The sequence below is a fragment of the Cavia porcellus genome, unplaced genomic scaffold, assembly GCF_034190915.1.
Source record: "Cavia porcellus strain 051 isolate PalLab524CR breed Dunkin Hartley unplaced genomic scaffold, mCavPor4.1 scaffold_7, whole genome shotgun sequence".
In the NCBI taxonomy this organism is placed as follows: Eukaryota; Metazoa; Chordata; class Mammalia; order Rodentia; family Caviidae; genus Cavia; species Cavia porcellus.
This window is the reverse complement of record NW_026947490.1, coordinates 13,692,466-13,715,146: the sequence shown is the minus strand read 5'-3', so window position 1 is coordinate 13,715,146 and position 22,681 is coordinate 13,692,466. Positions and strand designations below refer to the sequence as shown.

Here is a 22,681-nt window from a genome sequence, read left to right as displayed (position 1 = left end):
TTTGCTCGTTGCTTACCAGATGGGGTAAATTCCAAATTTTTGAACATCCAAACAGTATGGATTCCTTGAATAGCCCTGTGGCAGTGAATAGAGTATTTGTGTGCATTGTGAAAAGTTTTATGTTTCCAGCAGAGCAAAATCCTATTTAGTATCTTCATATTAAAGTACATCGATATCTTGGCGGAGTTTTGGGTGCTCTGGATGTTGGGTAGTGCCCATTCTCTCTGAAAGGGAATAATAAAACAGCTTTTCTACTACAACCTGATTCTGCTGTGCTACATTAGTCCCTGAAGACGTAGAGCATTTGTATACTCAAATACTCTTGCAGATCTAGAGTGCAGGAAATAAGGGTTCCAGTTATGGTGTAGTCCTGAAATTTCTTCTAAATTGGTTAGATTAATTCCTTTATTAGTCAAAAAAAAATTTAATGCCTGCGAAGAGTATTACTTGGCTATCATTTCAGATTTTTCCTCTGTTGTCTCCATTACATGTTTACATTCCTCGTGAGCTGGGGGAATAAGCCTTTCCCCTTTGAGAAAGGAGGCTTGGTGTAGGATAAACCTTCTCAGAATTGGTTATATACAGGGTAGACTGACTTGAACTCAACACTTATGTTTTAGGAAAAGAGCAGGTCTTGGTAAACTGACCAGAACATGGACATCCCACTTTCGTAGGAAATAATTATTGTGATGTGTTAACTGTTAGAGTTAATGGTAGTTCCTCTATTTGTAGGGTAATTAAACTTTTTTTTAATCCTTCTATTTTTTATTTTTTCCCTTAATTAAAAAGATAAAAATTTAAAAAAAATAATAAAAGAGGACATAAAAAAAGGACATAACAACAAAACAGCACAGGTCAGAACATAACCATTTAAGCAAAATAGTGTTTCAGCACAAGATGTCCCGACATAAAAGTAGTTACCACAGTGTCTCTTTCCTTGAAATCTTTGAGTATAACTTCGTATACTGTAGCATCAAACTTATCAAGACAATGTAAAACCATTCAAGAGAATGACAGTATTACAGGGTATTTAGAACTAACAGAAAATGAACAATGGTCTCTGTATAATCTCCTTGTCTATAAAAGTTTTTGTTTATATTATCACATATAATAAAATCCAATAAGACACAACATGTTAAGACCGATGGAGACAGAAGAACAAAAGCTTGATGGGACTTCAAAACACGATATTAAATCAGCACTAGCTATTATGATGTCTTTTCTCCAAAATAGCTGTTCCTACAATCCAACCTTCTCTGCCTCATTTCTGTTGAGCTGTTTTTCTGTCATTAGTTGTCAGTTTGTCTTCTTCATTTTGCTTTCTGCTCCATTCATTGTGGCCTCTCTACTACTGTTTCTGGAATCTTGGTATTTTTCTCTTTTAGACTGTCCTGCAGTATTCTCTGTAGAGTTGGATTGGTGGTTGCAAATTCCCCTAGTTCCTCTTTATCCTGGGAGCACCTTGTTTCTCCATTAATTTCTAGGGACAGTTGTGCAGGATATATCAATCTTGGCTGGAGGTTATTGTCTTTCAAAGCTTGAATTATTTTGCCCCACGCTCTTCGTGATTTGATGGTTTGTGGTGAGAAGTCTACTGTAATTCTGATGGGTCTTCCCTTGTAAGTGATCTGTTTCTTGTCTCTGACGGCTTTTAATACTCTTTTCTTATATTGGATTTCTGGAATTTTGATTATTATGTTCTGTTTGGGTTGTAGGTGGCTGGGGTACTGTATGCCTCATAGATCTGAGTATCTTTACTTTTTCCCATATTAGGGAAATTTTCCTTGATTATTTCTGTGAATAGCCTTTGCAGTTCACTTGTTTATATTCCTGCTTCTTCCTTTATATTCTTAATTCTTAAGTTACAGATCTTCTTATGATCTTCTAGCCTTTGTATTGTTACTGCTTGTTTCCTTGTTATTTTTAAGAAGTTTTTCCTTTCATGCTCCCACACTACAAATCTGTCCTCCAGTTCAGATAATCTATCCTTAGTTTCTTTCAAGCTGTTATGCCAGCTTTCAATAGAGTTTTTAGTTCCCTGGTATTCTCTTTGAACCTGCTTCATGTATTCTGCGTTTTCTCTATTTTCTCCATCAAACAATTCTCCCCTTTTTTTTCTATTCTTCCATACCACCATCTGTTTTTTCTTGGGAGGTGCTTAACATTTCTTTAACTATTCTACTTATATCTTGCTTTAATTGGTTAAATACTTCACTTTTGAACTCATCTATGAGGTCCCGGAGATATTGCTTTATTTTTTTTTTGGTTCCGTGCCTGATATTGCATGTTTTTTGTCCTCATTCTCCTTTACGTTTACCTTTCCTGATCAGTGTTCTCAGGATTAGGGCCTGAGGACTCTTTCTTGTTGTTCCCTCTTCCCATACTTTTTGTTCCTTCCATACAAGCGTATATAGCAGGCCCAGCTTCTTTCCTTGTCGGTTACAGTTTGTTTGAATTGCACCAGCTAGGTGTTCCCGCCCACTGCAATGTACTAGGGAGACACAGACCTGGGCAGCCTATGTTGGACTTTCCCCTCCATGTCAGTCAACCTGCTGAAGGCTTCCCTGCATTAGGGTGCACTGCCAGGTGCAGGGACCTGGTTTGGGCTAGCCTACTGGGTCTTATTCTGCGGCGTCACCCAGGTCAGGCGCTCTCCACCAATCCCACTTGAGAGGGGAATATGTGACTGAAGTCACTGCATCGTCTTGTTCTGGCTAGTCTGCCCGGTACTTGAATGTCCTCTGTTGGAGCCTCCTAATTTATGGAAGGGTCCCCGTTCCTCTCATTCACCACAGGTCGATGCAGGGCTCCTTGCCAGCTCTGCTCTCAAATCGGTTCTCGATTCCCACTCTCAGAGCTTTTCCGTCTCTATTCCTGCTGTGCCGATTCAGATGTAGCAGGCGTGGCAGAAAATTCAAGCCAAGGTTTCTGGAGGCGCGGGTTCCAGCTTTGGCACTGAGACTTTAGCTGTTCCAGTTGTAGCACCGGGATTGCATTTTCAGTTGGTTTCTCTCAGCTTAGTTTGTTCCTGGGTTGGCAGGTATATCTCCCTTTGCTTAGGACTCCCCACACTGCACCATTGCTGGAATCTGAACTATCTCAGAGAGCCTCCGTAGCTGCTGTTATCTATCCGCCATGTTCTTCCGGAAGTTGTTAATTAAACTTATAAAGAGATCTGTCATTATTTTATAGAAGCAGGAAAAACTTAATAGGATATTACTACTTTTTTTTTTTGGTCTTTTTGAGACAGGATTTTATTATGAAGTTCAAGCTGGCCTGGAGTTGAGCTCACTTTGTAGCCCAGGCTGGTCTCAAACTTGCTGTGATCTTGCTGCCTCAGCCTCCTGTGTGCTGGGATTACAGGCATGTGCCACCAAGCCCAGAAATATTACTGTTTCTGAATTCATTTTGGAATTTAGAGATGGCAAGGACATGGTTATCTAAGATTCAGTTTAATAATAGGTTGTTGTTGTCATCGTCATTTTTAGACAGGATATGGCTCTGCAGTTCTGGCTAGCCTTGAACTCACTTTGTTGTCCAGGCTTGGACTACAGCAAGCAATCCTTGAACTCACAGCAGTTCTTTGGCTCAGCCTCCCAAAGGTTGGGATTGCAGGCATGCACCACCACATCCAGCCATACATAGTAACAAGTTTTTATGTCTAACATCTTCCATTACAGGGTTGGCACAGAGACTGAGATGAAATATTTCAAGTGTGTAGCCACTTCCCAGTCTTCAGGAAAAGATAAAATAGCAAGAGCCTATCAAGCAGTTTTGGGTCCCTTGTTTGGAGGAAGTTTGGTATGATCTGTATCTGTTTTCAAATACAGGGATGGAAGGAACATGAATAAATTCCCAGTTTTCCTGCTTATCTAAGAATAACTTAACTCTTTCAAGTGAAAGAACCTTCATAGAAAAGATATGTAGGCTTTTTAATGGTTTGTAATTACTTGTGTTAGCATTTTAAATCTTTTTTCCTTATAGATAGTGAAAGAGAAATTTGCTATGGTTGCACCAGATGTTCAAATTGAGGATGGAAAAGGAACAATCCTTATATCTTCAGAAGAAGGAGAGACAGAAGGTATTATCATTGCATCTTTCTTTGCCCTCATTTGAGTGAACTTCTAAAAGGAGTGAGAGTATAGTTTATCTACCCACTGTATGTGACTGAGTTTCACCATGATGGAAGTGATGTTTAGTTGAGGTGATCTTCTGTGATGATGGTGTTGATCTTGTTGGGGTCACCACAATTCCAGCTTTGGGAGTTCTGTGCTATAGTGGTGCCTTAAGGACCATTTCTCAGTAACAAGTATATAGATGTTATTTTTAGTAACTGCAGTGCTCTTGTCCACTTCCAAGGCACCTCACTTCCAACATTATGGGTGCAAGTGAGTTGGTGACGAGGAGACTTGACTGTTAATTCAGAATAGAAAGGGAAATCTAAATCTCTGAGGTTTGTGCAGCAATAAGAAATCCTTGATAGTCTGCTTCTCCATAGCAGAAAATATTGCTGAAAATCAGTGCCCAGTTTTCATTTTCTGAGCTCTCCTTCAAAAGCTCCAAGCACAACGTGGCAATTTAGTTCAGAGGTAGAACACTTGCCTTGGGTGCAGTAAACCCTGATTCGATCCCCAGTCCTGCTCTCCCCCTCCAAAAAAATAACAGGTTGTCCCTTTTGTTAATGTTTGGGTTACATAAAGTACAATGCATTTGATTTGTTGAACCTCCTTAGTGAGAATTGTGTTGTACTGTGTCCTTCAGACTGTGCTAGATTGATTGGACTTAAAAGTTCTCATACTTCCTTTGCCACTTCTACAGCTCATTTCTTGGGTTAGAAGTTGATTTTAATGGGTCCTCATTTTTTGCTCCTGTACCATTATTTTCAGAGGTCTGCTTTCCCATACTTTTACTTATTTGTCTAGTGGTCCTTTACTCATTATACATTGTTAGATCCTGATGGGGGATTTAAATGTTAAGTTGTCTTTAAATTAAGACTTAGTATTGGACAGTTTGAGATATTAGGTCACTTATAATTGGAGATCATGTATTGGCTGGGTGCTATCTATTTTAGATGACTAGTTGAATATTTAAGCCCCATTTTAACCATCTGTCTTCATCCCCTTCCTCCCAAATGTCTGTAATCAATCATACGCTGTCCCCTTAGTTCTCACAAACTTTCAGATATTAGCTTAAAAATGAAAATCGGTCAAAAATCTCAGTTCCTTAAATGTTGCCATTTTCCATGCTAATTAGAGTGAGGTAGCAGTTTTTCCAATTTTAGGTATTCATAACAAGAATGGGTAAGATCTTGTGGTACTTTACAGCTTGGACAGATAGGGGAGATTGTTGACAATTGAATTTAATTCACAGTGTAAGAAACATCTAGAAGGAGGTGGTACAGAGTATGAGTTGAAAGAGAGTTTTTGAATATTTTGTTTTGTGAAGAGTCAGCTTTTTGAAGAAGTAAGGATCCTATGGACAGAAAGGGGGGAATCTTGATATTTGAGCAGAGTTTAAGTACAATATAAAAGGCATAAACTTAAAACAGTATAAAAAAAGGGATTTGGGATTTCTAGTTAGTATTTGCTTACGGTGTCCAGTGAAAGTGTTGCAGAGTTGGCAGTGACAATGAGGCACTTTCCATGTCATACATGTGATTGTAGTCTTCCTCCTGTCCCCTAAGTTCCCATTACCCAGTGTCCTCCTACACGATTTAAGCAGAACAGTGTGGTTCAGTATGATAGATAGTGAGTAAGGAAACCATTTAAGGAGAAGAATGAAGGGAATGAGGGATTTCAGTAAAACAGACATAGATGACAGATTTGAGAGAATCACACGGTCAGAATTTAGAGTACAGGTAAGGAAGAGTAGAGTAAATAGCATTGTTAGTTCTGTACAGGACTATTGCCTGGACTCTGGCTTCAGAGATAGAGTTCAGGGTCAGGCTGGACTACATAGTGAGATCCTGTCTCAAAAAACCAGAAAGGGGAGAGGGACTCGTATTGGTTTCCTTTTGAACCTGTTGTTTCTGAGGAGTTTCTACTCAGAATGTGGATATAGGAAAAGGAGTCGGAAGTCTTGTTAGCAAATACCATTTCCCAGTGGGCAATCCAAATATATGAAAAACATTAAAACAGAATGAAATCTGTAAAAGAACTAGAAGAAACTTAGTATCTTCTGGGTGTCAAGGAAAGGCAAACCTTTCTAAGCATTTTTCTCAGATGTGATAGGCCTGGGAGTATAGCTTAATGGTAAATCATCTGCCTAGCATGCACAAAGTTTGGGTTCTATCCCTAGTTATGGAAAAGAAAGGAAGTGATTACTGGATTGAAAATTTGAAGTGATATAGAAAGTTATATATCATTTAAACATAACCAGTGTTTACTTCTAAATAATCCATGTCCCTCACAGAGCAAATATTCAATAAGTGGCTGGGGATCTAGCTCAGCAGCATGGTGTCTGCTTGGCAAGTGTGAGGTCCTGAGTTTGATTCCCAGTACCAAGACATCTGTCTATTCAGTAGATCAACATTGACAGTGAGATGGGGAAGCAGGGATTTTGATTTTGCTTTGTGGTGCTTGGGGTCCCAGCTAGGGTCTTGCACATGCTTGGAAAGCACTGTTTTGTTACTGAGCAATGTCCCTTATCGTGAGGAAACAGTTTAAATGAAACTTAAATGCTTTTACAGGCTAACAAAATAGAGAATTTGAAAAGCAGGAGAGAAAGGATAATTAGAGGGCAGAAAGACCTTAGGTAGGGATTAGTGATAATTGAAGGTCAGTTGGAGTTGTTTGTCATGGATTATTTATAGGTAACATGGCAAGGAGATTTTATTTGTTTTGAGATGGGGCCCCTTAGCATTGCCCAGGCTGGTCTCCTAACTCAAGGGCTCACATGAGCTTTCTGACTCAGCTTCCAAGGTAACTTGAACTACACACATGTGGCACTGCATCTAGCATGTAGCCAAAAAAGTTTATTGATACCAAGAATGATGTACTTCTTACTCAGGATGTTAAAAATGAAGTAGAAATGGCATGTGAAAAGAACAAGTTGGAGTGCTTATCATTGGGAGGCTTCACCTGTGGTTTGTTGAAAAATGTTAGAACCTAGGGATGTGCTTCAGTGATTGCTTATCATGTGCTTCTTATCATGTTGTGAGGACCTGGGCTCAATCCTCAGTGCTAAAAACAAGTTGCTTCTGGTCTTTCAGAGATTCAGATTAATTTGGTTGAAATAAAAAAGGGTTCTCAGAATTTGTTTGATCCTCTTGAAGTAGTTTTGGTAGTTGAATGTGTTCCAGGTGAATTCCTGAGTGCCTAATATCTTAATGGAGTGATGGCGAACCTATGGCACATGTGCCACAGCTGACTGTGATCATTGAAAGTTCTGAAATGTTCACTATTATGCCTGCTTGGGCAGCAGCACATGTATTAAAAAGCTCACCATCACTGCCTTTACTCTATTTGGTTGCTAGAGCTGCTGTGACAAATACCACAGCCTGGGTGGATCAAACAATGAAAATTTATTTTCTTATAATTCTGAAAGCTAGAAGTCTAAGATCAAAGTGTTGGTAGGTTTGGTTTCTCTTTGAGGATTCCCTCCTTGGCTCTCTGTGTCTTTACACAGAGTTTCCTTTGAGAATGCACATCCCTAAAGTCTTCGTGTATATTTCAGTTTTCTCTTGGAAAAGATGCCAGTCAGCTTGGATTAAAGCTTACCCATAAAGGACCATTTTAACTTGACCATCTCTTCAAAAGGCTGTCTCCAAATACATTTAAATTTGGAAGTAGTAGGAGTTAGGATTTCACGATAAGAATTTTAGAGGGACAGTTTGGCCCGTAACATGAGTTTACCTTTTTAAAAACTAACCAAACATCATGAAACCATAAATAAAGTTATCTATATCCCTTCCATATTTCCTAGCCAATAATCATAAGAAATTGTCAGAATTTGGAATTCGAAATGGCAGTCGGCTTCAAGCAGATGACTTTCTTCAGGACTATACTTTATTGATTAACATACTTCATAGGTAAGCATTATCAATATTTGAAGTATAAAAATTATGAATATGCAAACCAAAGATAAAGTGGGAGAAAAATGTGTTTTCACCCCTAAACTCTATTGTCCAGTTGAAACTGCATAGTACATTTGAGTTGGCCATTGGGTTCTCTGAAGTTTAATCTAGAAAGAAAGCTTTGGTATTGAGAAATAAAAAGGAGGGACCTGGGGATACAGCTCAGTGGCACAACACCAGCCTGGCAAGTGCGAGGTTGGGAATTTGATTACTAGTACTGAAAAAATAAAAAAGATAAGCAAAAAATGCTTAAAGAACTGTCAACAATAGTGACTAACAGAATGATACATAGTCTAGGACTTTCAATAGTTATAATCAGAGGTAAATTAATTTCAGTAATTCAACTGTGATAAAAATCAACTTTCCTTTTTCCTCCCCCTGCCCTGCCCCTCACCTTTCAACTTTTTTTTTTTTTTTAACTTCCCTGGAATAAAGAAGAAATACTTCTTCCACAAGGCAAATACTTTTTTTTAATGTTTCTGTGACAGTATCAGAAGGCTTCAGAATTATCCCATTGAGAATCAGACAGGAAGATTTCAAACTTGAGGCCATCCTGGATTATGTTAACAAGACCCTTTCTCAGGAAACAAAAAACATAAAAAAGAATTATTCTGTATAGATTCCTGAGTTACCTATTTTTTTCTACTTGATTTTACTTCTTGCCTGCCTTAAAAAAAGTACTCAAAAGTGCTTTGTGTTACAGAATGTTTATATGTATCCAACAAAGTTATGATGTAAATGGTCTTGTACTTTTTCTTTCTTTTGGTGGCACTTTGGATTGAACCTGGGGCCTTGCACTGATTTACAGTCTTAGCCCAGTTTTGTTTTGTTGAGAAGGTCTCACTATGTAAATCAAGCTAGCATGGAACTCATTCTGTAGCCCAGGCTGCTCGGGAACTCGAGGTGATCCTCCTTTCTCAGCTTCCTGAATAGTGGGATTAGAGGTGTGCACTACTGCGCCTGACTATCTCTTAGGTTTGAAACTCGGTCTTGTTTAATTGCCCAGGCTCCCAGAGGGCTAGGATTATAGGCATGTGCCTAAATGCCTGACTGCTTGTATATTAATAGGCTGAATAAAGTACCTTTTTAAAAATCCTCATTGATACCCATAAACTGACAGGCAGAGTTAGATTGGTGTTGCTTGGCATCCATTCATTTTGTGCTGTTGTCATCTGTTTTCCAATATGTACTGTGTATGGTTGGTTGGCGGTATTAACATTTTATACTTGTTAAAAACTGAAATGACAGTAAAGACTAAATATTAGAAGTGTAACTTTCATATAGTTACATCATGGAGTCAGAGTCAGACTTGCTAAGCTATGATTGCTAATCTCAGTTGGACACCAGTTGGATGTCAGTGGTGTGCTTGTGTTCACTTGTGAAAGAAAAGACCATGAAAAGATGTGTGTAATAAAGTGGAAATACCACATTGTCTTTTAAAAAGAGGTATAATTAGAGTTGAGCTATTTTTATAGCTAAACAAACTGGGAACAAACTCACTCACCTTCCCCCTTTAAAACATGAAAGTCTTAAACTGGGCATGGTGTCACATGCCTGTAATCCCAGCACTCAGGAGGCTGAGACAGGAGGATCATTGTGAGTTTGAGACCAGCCTGGGTTGCAAAGTGAATTCAAGGCCAGCCTGAACTACATAGCGAGACCCTGTCTCAAAAAAAAAGAAAACCTTGTAAGTCTTTTGTTTGACTTTCATGCATTAAAGTTTCATACATGTTTTTGAGAGCTCATAGAAAACTGGAATGCTGCCTATAAAAATGGAGGAAGGCCAGGATGGTGAGGCTGCAGGATCATAATGAGGTCAAAGCCAGCCTGAACTAGACCCTATCTCAAAAAGGAGGAAAGCCAGAAACCATGTAACTGTACTCAAAAACACCAAAGTCATGGTAGTCAAGATCAGATTATGAATAAAGTTTGTAGGATCTGTTAGCACTTTATTGAAGAGATGACATCTACAAGTTACATTGAGCCTACAGCATTTCAGATTCATTTTTCTGCATTGATAATAAATTATTCAGCTTTTTTTCTTTTTAAGATTTCCCCAATTCAAAGGTGCATTAGTTTTGACCCATCTGAATTAAAAGTTTTGAATTATTACAAACATCTGTTGTAAATAATCTTCAATATTTTAAAAAGCAGAATTTAAATATGTGGTATGAACACAGTATATGAAGAGTAATGTGTCTGATTGCTCCTATGCTGTGTAGTCATAGCAGTAGTCCTGTTTTATGGTATGTGATTCGCTTACAGTGAAGACCTAGGGAAGGATGTTGAATTTGAAGTTGTTGGTGATGCCCCAGATAAAGTAGGGCCCAAACAAGTGGAAGATGCCACCAAAAGCATAACCAATGGCAGTGATGATGGAGCCCAGCCTTCCACCTCCACAGGTATGTCCTTGGCCTCGCAGCTGGTGAGTCATCACCCACAAGGCACAAGTATGTAGAAGCAAGTTGTGTTACATTTGTGAATACTAAATGTGAGGTATAAATCCATAAAATTCTAGGGTTATGTGTTGATTTGATATGAATTTTGCAATGGATCTTTGAATATATAACCCCTTGACACATTTAAGACTGAGGAAAATTTTTAGAGAAAATAAAAACCCTTTGTTATTTTTAAGTTGCTTTTTTTTAAAGTTGCTTTTTATAGACTGGAAAGAAAACTGGAAAGTTTACTAGTGCATAAAGTGAATTTTCTTTCTTTCTGTTTCCTTTCCCTCCCTCCCCTACCTGTCTTTGACATTCTTTAGGATATATCTATTCTTGGTTCTAGTGTTCTTTGAAAGTTTTGCGGGATGGACTTGGAAACTTGGAATATGGCTGTTCCATGGGCTCTTGATTTGTGACCTTTTCCCTCCACTGAAACAATCTCCTTTGAGGCTTCTCTGGTAGCTTTTAGTCACAGTTTGAAATCATAACGTGAAATAAACATTTATTGGTCTTCTGCTTTGCATAGATTTCAGAGGCTGTATAGCAGTAAAATAGGTATTCTGCTTTTGATTATTACATGGTGAGGAATAAAACTACCTTTATTTAATTTAAAAATTTTTTTATTTTAAAGAGGATAAAACAGTAAAACCAATCAAAACAAACCAGTGTAAGAGATACAGAAGTTCAAAACATTATGAAATCAATAGTAGTTACCATAATGCCTTTTGATGTCTTTAAAATAGCTGCAGATAACTTCAGACATAGTAAAAATCAAACAGAACAGAATAGAAACAAAAAAAAACAATGAATGCAATAAAGGATTTCAAAACAAGCTACCATAATATATTTTGCCATCCTTGAAATAGCTTCTCCTGCCATTGTATGTAACATACTCAAACAAAACAAATGAGAATAAAATCCAACCCAACAACACAACGGAAATGATATAGGAACTCAAAACAAGACCATAGGAAGTCAACAGTGGCTACATCCCTTAGAAGGAGATCTCTCCCCCACCCCCCATGCTATACTGCATACCATTATCCTCTAAACCTATGATCAGACCACTGACCCTAGACCTGTAGTGTTAGTGAAACACCAAAGCACCACAGGCATCCAGTTGCTCTTTATCTCCATAGCTATCATAGCCTGTGTTTCTCTGGATAAGCCCGTGGCTTCAGTGGAGGGGTTGGTACTTTTTGTTTGCCAGCCTGTGCACTGGAAGGGCTGGTGTGTGGCTGTTCTCAGTCCACTGAACTATCTTTGGTGTAATATTCAGAGCATAAAATTTGAGGCCCTACTAAGTGGGTTTGAATCCCAGTCTTACCCTCTACTATTACATATATCTTCATACCTTTCTCTGTACCTTGGTAGAAAACAGATCACAATGTGAATCTTCTTTATAGAGTTGTTGTCTTGATAAAATAAGTTGTTGTATAGTGGTCAGAAGAATTCTTGGCACATTGTAAACACTCTTTGTTAATGTTATTGTTGTTGTTTATCTCAACTGCTGTTAGGATATGCTTCTTCCACTTTCCTGTTGGAAAATCAGTGAAGCATAATGAATCTTTTGAGTTATGTAATGCTTGTTGTTGTTTTTGTTTTGCTTAGAAAAGAAATGGTTAGGTCCTTGGACTTGGTTCAGTTCTCAGTAACCCTTCCCCCCAAAAAGAAAGAAAATTGGTACTTGTTGTATAAAAACATTTAAGACAGTTCAGAACCAAGTATGTGTTATGTGAAGATTCCTTAAGGGTAGCAGTAGCATAACCATTCTTAAAATTGGTGCATAGTCAGAGAGTTGGCTTTAAGTTATGTATTATTGGCAAGCCACTAATAACTTCCACACTTTTAACCAATTTTTCCTTTTTTCTGAAATAAGCACAAGAGCAAGATGATGTGCTCATAGTTGATTCAGATGAAGAAAGTCCTTCAAATAATGCTGACAACAATGAGGATGAGAGAAGTCGCAAGAGGAAATTAGATGACAAAGAGAATAAGAGTGCAAAGAGGTCTCGAATTGAACAGAGGGAAGAACTTGATGATGTCATAGCATTAGATTGAACAAAAAAATCCTTACTCTGTCAGCTTATCTGGACACGACCAGATCATTTGTTATGTCCTTTGTTCCAAAGGGAAAATGTTGACACCAGTGACTTGAAAGTGATTCTGCTCCCTTTGAAAGCATTCATTTTGCTAGAACTATTAGAAACATTGCAGTATGCTGTACTGAAAGTAGGAATATAGTTTTTAAACCCTTGAACAAACTGTGCATAACCAGTTATGAAATAAAACAACACAATGCATGTTGCCTTCTTAATGTAAATACCCTTAGGTACCATTTAATAGTTTAAAAATATTGTGGTTTAGTAAAGTTGATAACTGGTTATAAATATTATGCCTTTATTTTTGGCTAGAAGAAAAATTATTTTTAGCCTAGATTAACCATTTTCATATTCTTAACTGAGACAGATTCAAAGAAATATCAAGTGCTATGCATTGAAACCTGTTTTTAAATGTTAAATGGCGCTATGTATATTAATGTAAAACAATGTTAATTTACTCAGATTTTCAGTTTTTACTGCCTGATATGTCTGTGTAAGAAGCCAATTTTTGTGTATTGTTACAATTTCAGGTTATTTATATTTGATGTTTTGTAGAACTCAAATTAATGAATATACTGTACTATGGACCAAATAAATGGCATCTGCGTAATTGTTACAATGTTTGCACAATTCCCATTTCTGCTGCCTTACTAGTTTGGGCATTATAGCTACTGCAAGTGTGCTGAAATCTATGTGAAGATTAATTCAGGCCTAGGGGTGTAGCTCAGTGATGTAGTCCAAAGAGTCTCACCTTTGTAGTTAGGCTGGCCCCTGAACTTGCAGTAATCCTCCTGCCTCAGCCTCTGGAGTGCTGGGATTACAGGTGTGTGCCATCACACCAGGCTGAGTGGTATAGCCATGAGTTAAAGGCCAACCTGAGTCACATACTGAATTCAAGACGAGCCTGGACTCCAGAGTGAGAGCTTGTCTCAGAAAATTAAAAGAATATTTACGTAATCTTTTTCTAACATCTGTAACTTGGGCCTTGGATTTAAGACTGGAGATTGTGTGTGTGTGTGTGTGTGTGTGTGTGTGTGTGTGTGTGTATTGGCGTAGCAGTGTCATTTCTCCTCTATCTTGGATTGTTCCTCAGTTTACCAGTCTTCAGTCTTTGGGGGATTTTCTTGTTTTTTTTTTTTTTTTTTAATCCTATGTCATTCATGCTGGCCTCAGGCTTCTGCCAATCCTCAGTATACCACCATACCTGGCCAGAGTCTCTTTTTGAGGGTACCACTGTAACATTCATAGCCCAACTCCTACCTGCAGAAGTGGCCAGGTCTGTCCTGGCCGGAAAAGCATGCAGAACCTTGAGCTGGAACTCAAGCCGTGGAAACCTTGCCATTTCCCTACTTGGGTACCTGTACCCTGGTAAGTTTTTTGGTGATGATCCTTTTTGATGTCAACTGTTTTTCAAACTGAAAACTTAACGTTACGTTCTTTTTTATGGGTGTCTTATCTTTTTTTTTAGTGTTGGAGATTGAATACAGTGTCTTCTTAGTGAGCTACATACTCAGCCTTCTTAATTTTTTTTGAGATCATGTTGCTAAATTGCCTATACTGGGCTGGAACTCAATCTTCCTGCCTCGCCAGGCGTGGTGGCTCACACCTGTAATCCCAGCACTCGGGAGGCTGAGGTGGGAGGATCATTGTGGGAGTTTGAGATCAGCGTGGGCTACAAAGTGAGCTCAAGGCCAGCCTGAAATGCATAGCAAGACCCCGTCTCAAAAAAGACAAAAAAAAAAAAAAAAAAAAAAAATCTTCCTGCCTCAGTCTCCTAGAGTGATGACATTACAGACACCTGCGTCTACTTTGTGTAATTCTTACACTGTGTTCCAGCTTGTTTTTTTTTTGTAATCAAAGTCTTCAGAAAAGTCATGTTGAAGCCAAGCACAGTGGCACATGCTTGTACTCCCAGCGGTCTAGGAAACTGAGGAAGGAAGAGCACAGGTTTGAATTCTACCTGGGCAACAGAAAGACAGACCCTGTCTCAAAAAGGAAATAAAAGTGACTGGGAACTGAGCTCAGTGGCATTTGGTCTCTAGTACTACACACCAAAAAGAGTCACATTGAGTAAGTTCTGCCTTCAGCTTGTTGCTCAATATTCCAGGGTGCACCAACTTCAACCCCACCAAAGCTGCTGCTAGCAAGCTGGTCCCTCATTCACAGTGTTGTGAGACTGCTTTTACTTTATTTTTTTTGGTACTCGGACTTGAACGTGTGACCTTGCACTTGCCAGGCAGGCACTTATGCTGACAAATCCCTGGCCTGTGCTTTTTATTCTGCCCTTATATTTCTGGTGTTTATCCTCCAGAAAAACAATTTTTGGTACTGGGAACAGAACTTAGGACCATGTGTTTGCCAAGCAAGTGCAATGCTACTGAGTTACATTTTTCCACTGAGAAAAACATTTTAGACTTAGGACTAGGATAACACTTAAGTTTTAGAAGTCAGACCCCTAAAAGGCTTTCCAGGAACTGAATTTGGAAATTCTCATCTTTACACTCCATCAGCCTGCCTTTAGATACAGTTGTGAGCAGTATTTCAAGTATTTTGTATACATTCTTTGTTTTTTCTCATTTGAATGTACATAGTGGTAAATGACAGTTAAGTCTGCAGATGTGAATCTGCCTAGGTAGAGCAGAAGTTTTAGAAAAATGTTTTTACTTTATTGATACATTTCAGATATACATAATAACATTCAGCATAGGGAGTTTGTACCTATATGTGTGTATCATGCTGCTGCATTTTCCCCCATTTCCTTACCTTCTCCCTTCAGTCCCTCTTCCCCTCCTTTACAAAAGCTGTTTCCATGTTTTCCTCCCCCTCATTCCGTTTTTCCTCTCCCCCTTGCCTCTCCCTTATTCACTTGACTATTCTCTTCCCATTTCCCAATATGACCAGTAGTTTTTATCTGCATCAACTTTCACTACCTTTTCCAGTAGTATCTGTACATGTTTTGATAAGATTCAGGTTTGTCAGCAAGGCAAGTCTATATCCACTAGGTAGAGGGAGTCTTGGCCAACTTAACAGTAGGTGAAGCTACCTGCAGGTCCCTGGAGGTGGAGATATTTCAGATATGGGTTTTCCCAGTTGGGACTGGGTAACAGGATTGCTTCCAAAAGCCTCTGTCCTGCCATGGGCTGAAACAGTGTCAGGTCACCTTCCAGCCTCTTAGCAAAGTCTGGTGACAAGTTAACGTAGAGTCCATCATTCCAAAGTCTGCTCTATATACTCAGTATTTACCAAAAGAGGGTCTAACATTTTAACGTAGGGTTTGAAACAACTCATGAGGCCAAGATCCTAATAGATGACAACCCTTCCATGCAAGGCTGCTGTGGAACAGTGTTAGCACAGTACTCCATTGTTGATGCACAGATGACTTGAAAAGGAGAATGGTTTCATCAGTGTGCACCTCTGGGTGCCACCACGATTTACTGGTTAGACCTAGCAGCACAATGCTTCTTGGTGATACCATGAACACCTCAGTACCTTACCAAAACATTGTTAGCCTGAGTCTAATAAGGCAGCTAGATTTAACTTCCAGCTAACAGGAAGTAGAGAAACAAACAGAAAAGTTAGCCAGATATGGTTCCACATGTATGTAGTCCCAGAATTCTTGAGGCAGAGGAAAAAGGATTGCACATTTGAGCCTGTTCTGGGCAATTTAGCAATTTATTGAGTCCCTTTCAAAACCTAAAAAGGCTGGGATATAGCTCTGTGGAAGCCCTGGGTTTGATACTCAGTTACCACCACCACCAAACAAAAGTTGAGTGTGATACTCCATTAATCCATAACTGAACTGCTGGGCATTTCAGTAAGTTGTTGCTTTTGTGAGGGAGGGGTTGGGATAGGGTCTTGCTTTATAATTCAGGCTGGCCTTGAACTCAACAGTGATCCTTCTGCCTCCTGAGTGCTGGGATTACTGGTGTGTGCCACCATGCCTGACGGTGGTGGTTTTTTGTATTTTGATGTACTGGGGATTGAACCCTCAGCCTTCAAGTTCAGCTGTGTCCCAGCCCTGTGTTTTTGTTTTTAATTTTGAGACAAAGACCTCAGTAAATTGCCCAGGCAGGACTTAAATTTTCAATCTTTCTGCTTCAGCCTACCAGAGTGCTAGAATTACAGGTGTAAAACACCATGCCAGCTAATCACTGGCAGTTTATACAATGATGATTATTTTAAATATTAAAATAAATTTAAGAGAATATAATGGCAATATTCTAAAAGTCATATCCCAGTTCTACAAAATAAATGAACATAGAAATTCTAGTGACAAACAGAAATTGAGTGACTCTGAGCATGGTAATGCATGATATAGTCCAGCACTTTGGGAGGCTGAGACAAGGAGGATCCCAAATCTGGCTCTAGCCTAGGCAGCTTGGTGACAGAACAAGAACTTGTGTCCAAAAAAAATGGGGAGGGGCTGGGGATTTAGCTCAGTGTCACAGGCGCCTGCCTGGCATGCATGAAGCTGTGAATTTGATCCTCGGTATCAGAAAAAAAAAAAAAAAAAGTGGGGAGTCCTAAGCATGTAGCTCAGCACAAAGGTCCTGGGTTCTAACTCTAGTACTATTAAAACATATATACACACAAAGTTATTTTCTTTGTATGACAAGTTCTTGAGTAATAAAGGCTAAAATTTTTTTCCTTTACATTAGGGATTAAAACCAAGGCCTTTGCACAGAACTGTATTCCCAGTCTTGTTGATTTTGAGACAGGGTCTCACTGAGAGTTGCCCAGGCTGGCTGAACTTGTGATACTCCTGCCTTAGCATCTCAGGATGGTGGAATTACAAGTATGCCCCATCATGCCTCGTTTAGGCTGTTGTTATTCTTAGGATATTAGAGATGCAGCTTCATGACACCTGTAACTTCATTTTTTTACATGATTTCGCTATGTAGTCCAGGCTGGCCTTGAACTCACTATGTAGCCCAAGCTTACCTTAAATACATAGTAATCCTCCTGCCTCAGCCTCCTAAATGCTGGGATTACATACACCTGTCTGATACAACTTTTAAAAAGTAAAATATATAGTATGGAAAGAAAAAAAAAGCAAAATGACTATCTGTTAGATCCAGGTAAAATATATATTGTTATTTATACTATCTAGATTGGACAATAAAATCTATACATGTACAATTTGTATTTTTCTTTTATGCCTAACTGATCTTGAGATGGGGTCTCAGTGTGTTGATCAGACTGGCCCTGAACCTTCTGGGCTTGAATGATCCTCCCCCCTCAGCTTTCCAAGTAGTTTGGAATACAGGTATATGCAACTATGCCCAGCTCAACCACATGACTTTTCTAACTTTTGAGTATATCCTATGATTAATGTTAGAAAGGCCATCATTATTAAAAGCGTAAGTTGGAGTGATTCTTGCAACAGTGATGAAATCAATTTTAGCTGTCTCTCTGCTAGGCTGAGACTTTAGAAAGATCCTTTTTGACTTGAGCTTCTAGAAAATAGATGGCTGTATATTTTTTTTTTTTTGGTTTTGTTTTGTCCCCCCCCAACTTTTTGGTGGTATCAGGGATCAAACTCATGACCTCACATCTGCCAGGCAGGCGCTTATGCCACTGAGATAAATCCCCCAGCTCAGCTTTGTTTTGTCTTTTTGAGCCAAAGTCTTACTATGTAGTCCAGGCTAGCCTTAAACTAGTAGCAATCCTCCTGCTGATGCCTGAAGGCTCCAAATGTTGTGGTTACAGGTGTGTGCATCATGTCCAGCCATTGATCCTCTGGAAAACTGATAGCAAATTGTTCTCAGTAGATTAATAGTCTACTCAGAAGTTGCCCAGAGGCATTTGGTTGATTCATAATGGATGTTCTGGTCCTGAAGGTTACCCCTCAAGGGCATATGTCTACAGTGGCCTTGCCCCATAACTCAGGAACATGTCCTAATTTCAGCCACTTAAGTGGTCTTTTATAACATACATAAAAATATTTAAAGTTGGGCCGGAGATTGAGCTTAGCAGCTCAAGCGTTTGCCTGGTGAATGCAAGGTTGTGAGTTCAATGCCTGGTATCAAAACCAAAAAAATTTAAAGTTAAAAGCTGGGTGTTTAGTGGTATACACCTACATAATCTCAGCTACTTGGAAGCTGAGGCCAGGAGATCATAAATTCAAGGTCAGTGTGGGGAACCTTAAAAGGTGGTGTCTCAAAATAAAAATGTGAAGAAAATAAAAGGGTGAGAATGTAGCTCTGTCATAGAGAGCCAGCCTAGCACACATAGGCCCTGAGTTGAATCTAATCACATACACACAGACAGACAGACAGACAGACAGACAGACACACACACACACACACACACACACACACACACACACACACAGAAACCCAAAGAAGTCAGGAAAGAAAAAAATTGCAGATGTTTAATCTTTGTGACTTGTAGATGTGAGGACAGCCCTGTTTCTGCATTTTAAAACAATATTCTCGCAGTCCAAAATCTCCAGTTGACTGTTTTGAGGGAGGATATATTTAGAGAAGTATTTTTATAGATACTTCTAGACTGGGAATACATTACTTGCATTCTGTTCATAGAAGAAACATTCCCGTTCTGGCCAAAAGTTTACTTAAGAAATTTTACTGCTTTCATTAAAAATAATAAATTAACTGAGTTGAACTATGTTTGGGCTATAGTGCTTTGTGTAGTTTGCTTATATTTCCTCTGAATTTTTTTTTTTAAAGACAGGATCTTGTTTTGTAGTTCAGGCTGGCCTTGGACTTGGCAGTCCTCCTGCCTCAGCCTCCCAAGTGCTGGGGTTACAGGTATGTGCCACCACACCCAGCTGCTTGTATTTTGAAGACAACTATCTGTAACATTTTAGGAGATTTTGCTAAATATCTCTCACTAATGCCAACTTTAAAATGTTTAAATCTAGCAACAGTGATGACTCATAAGACTTAGAAAGATTTGGAGCAAAAATTGTAATAGAGTACACCATGCAAAAAAGATTCTCAAGCTTTATATTTTACGAATCTGCCAACAGTCTAGTTTTGTTTTTACCCTTGCAGTGTTGGGGATAAGCTCAAAGCCTCATCCATGCCAGGCAAATGATCTACCATTAAACTACCTCTCCAGACTCAGTAATTTACTTCAGTATTTTTGGTTTTGGTACTGGAGATTAAATGTAGGGCCTTCATACTGAGCTACATCTCCATCTCTTTTTCTTTCTCTCTTTTTTTTTGAGATAGTGTTTCATTATGTTATTCAGGCTGGTCTTGAACTCACTAATGTATGCAAGGATAGCCTCTCTGGAGGCAGTTCTCCTTTCTCAGCCTCCTTAGTACTGAGGTGACAGGTGTGTGGCTCGCCCTCTTTTTTGGTAATAGGATTGAACTCATGACTTTGCACTTGCCAGGCAGGATTTAGCTGCTTAGCTAAATCCCTGGTCCTTCCAACCCCTTTCTAAAAAATGTTTTTATTTTGAGACAGATTTTCTTAAATTGCCCAGGCTGGGTTTGATTTAACTGCTTCAACCTTCCAGAGTGCTGGGATTATAGATGAATGCTAGCACACTGGTTCCCCAACAGTTTAACTCTCACAAAATCACTCTCAGGAAGGCCGAGGGTTTACCTCAGCAGCATAAACGCCTGCCTTGCAGGCGTGAGTTCGATCCCCGGTACCAAAAAAAAAAAAAAAAAAAAAAAAAAAAAATCAATCTCAGGAGAGTTAGGTTTTATATACATCATTCATTCACTTATATAAACACAAATTGCATCTCTCTTCTGCACTATGATGTACTCAGTGGAAAACTCATTGTCATCAGCATAGGTAGAAAACTTTGAGAGCAGTAGGATGCTACGAGCTATGAAGCATAGAAACTCAGCTTTTCATTTTATTATGGCAGCAACAAGTGCTGAGTGGAGGATCTGAGGACCCATAGACCAACCAGTTGGTCTTAGTGGTAGCTTTCAGGTTTTCTGAAAGTCATATATACCAACCATCTGGTCAAAAGCAATACCAAAAGCCCTGCTAATCTGAGCACCTCCAAATAGGTCCTTCTCATTGAGCTGTAGGCTGACTGGAGTTCTTACTGCAATACCAAAGTTTGACTAGAGGTCCTTGATTCTGAATGCCTCAAAAGAAAGGCTGAGAGGGTCTCTTGGTACTTGATGAAGGAAGCAAACTGTAAGTGTCAGATCCCAATCCTAAATCTTAGATTAGGAAATCAGTCTTTCCAAGGCTTCAGCCATCATTGCTTTGATCCCTGTCTTTCTCAGAGAGGTATAAAGTAGATACTAAGACTAGGGCATGAATGTTGACAGCCTGGTACAAAGAGGGGCCTCAAGCCAGGCATGGTGGGCCATGCCTGTAATCCCATCACTCTAAAGGCTGAGCCAGGAGGATCACACACGGAGACACTGTCTAAGAATAAATAAATAGAATTTTTAAAAAATTTGGGGTCAAGAGCTGAGGATTTAGCTCAGTGGCATAAGCGCCTGCCTGCCTTGTAAGGGTGCAGCTGTGAGTTCCATCCCCAGTACCAAAAAAAAAAAAAAAAAGGTTGCAAAAATAAAAAAAATTAGCTGGTCCTAATGGTACATGCTTGTAATCCCAGCACTTGGGAGGATTGCTGCGAAGTCAAGGCCAGCTTGAGCTACAAAACCAGCCTGAACCATATATAGTGAAACCCTGCCTCAGAAAAGAGTCTCCTCCAAAAAATAATAAAAAAATTTTTTTAAAAATTAGAAAGGTTGAGGATATAGTTCAGTGTGAAGGGTCTAAATTCAATCTCCAATACCTGAAAAAGAAATAACTGCTTATGAATGTCTTTGTTGTTTTGTGGGATATTAATACCAAATTATTATTTGTGCCATCCATTGTGCCACAGAGCCACCCTATCCCCGACCCCCCCCCCCCCCAAGCCTCCCATGCCTCCCTACACTGGGAATCGAATTTACAACCTTACATTTGACTGGCTGGTGCTGTGTTGCTGAGCTGTATCCTCAGTCCCAAACTGGCCTTCTAAACTACAATAGCAACTTATGCGTAGCAGTTTCCTATCAGTTCTGCCATGGGCGGTTCTGTGGTAACTTGGTCCACAGCTGACTCCTCAGCAATGTTGAGGCCAGTTTGCCAGGTCAGTCTGGGCCAGCACAATTCCCTGTGCAGGCTTCCTGACCCTGAGATACTGGAGGCGCCTTCTTTGCATTCTCTGAGGTACCTGGAACACAGGGAACTTTTCCACTTGAGACTGTTTTCCTGGATCCTGGCAGTTTGTACCTTTGAAGAATGCTCATCCACGTGCTCTCTGTGGCTTTACAGGTCGAGGCACCATCAGTGCTTTTGAGAGCATGTACATCAGGCCACACCCAAAATTCAGAGGGTAGCCTGGAAAAGCAAGGTGTCCTCATACTTCAAAGTTGGCTGCCCTTGGGTGTGCACAGCTGAGCCTACTGCCTGCTGGTCCTGAGCCTGAGGCCTATCTCCAGCCTTGTCTGGCCTTCAAAGGCTATGTGTGCAGCAACCCAGCCAGAGGACCAGTCTCCAACCAACCATAGTTCCCAGCTCTAGGCGTCTTCCCCACTGGCTGAAGGTGGTGAGTTCATGCTAGGTCCTAAAGGCGCATTTACAAGACATAGTGTTCTAGAGGGTCGGTGCTAGCGGTGCGCTGCCTGCACAACACTGAACTTGCTCAGCCCAGTGCCTGAAACCGAGGCAGTGCTAAGTAAGATGGGGGAGGATGTGAGAAGCAACTCTCTACCGCTCGTATTTCTCCAGCCAGAATAGGGGCAGCGCCTCCAGCTCAGCTCGCGGGAATCCACAATCTTCCCGGAGGCCTGGGCCCAGGATGAGCCCCTGGCGCTTCGAGCCGCACCCCGGCTGCGCGTTTCACCACGGAAGGGCAGCGCCAACCTGCCCGCCCCAGCGTCCCGGCGCAGCCTCCGCGCCCCTCCGGGCTCCCGGCGCAGTGCGGACACCTCGGCTCCGCTGCCGCCGCCGCCACTCCCGCCACATTCCAAGGACCGCAGTGCTGTCTCCTTCCTCGAATTCCTGACCCTGCAAAGGAGTCCCTCCGCGCCCCACCCCCCGCAAAGGAGTCCCTCCGCGACCCC

At 40.2% G+C, this 22,681-nt stretch overlaps 1 protein-coding gene and 1 long non-coding RNA gene across 2 annotated transcripts in view; one reads left to right on the top strand and one right to left on the bottom strand.

Annotated features, from left to right (window-relative positions):
• Positions 1 to 13,239, top strand: part of Uba2 (ubiquitin like modifier activating enzyme 2) — a 41,237-nt gene extending 27,998 nt beyond the window's left edge. The window contains exons 14-17 of the mRNA XM_003467195.5: positions 3,985 to 4,081; positions 7,924 to 8,029; positions 10,340 to 10,476; positions 12,398 to 13,239. Coding sequence (XP_003467243.1) covers positions 3,985 to 4,081; positions 7,924 to 8,029; positions 10,340 to 10,476; positions 12,398 to 12,579 — 522 coding nt within the window. The 3' untranslated portion in view covers positions 12,580 to 13,239. The remainder of the gene's footprint in view (positions 1 to 3,984; positions 4,082 to 7,923; positions 8,030 to 10,339; positions 10,477 to 12,397) is intronic.
• Positions 11,365 to 22,674, bottom strand: LOC134476839 (uncharacterized). Its single transcript, XR_010048603.1, has 2 exons — positions 21,535 to 22,674; positions 11,365 to 12,055 (listed from the first exon to the last, which is right to left on the bottom strand). It is a non-coding gene; the product is annotated as an uncharacterized LOC134476839 (long non-coding RNA).
• Between the last annotated feature and the right edge of the window lie 7 nt (positions 22,675 to 22,681).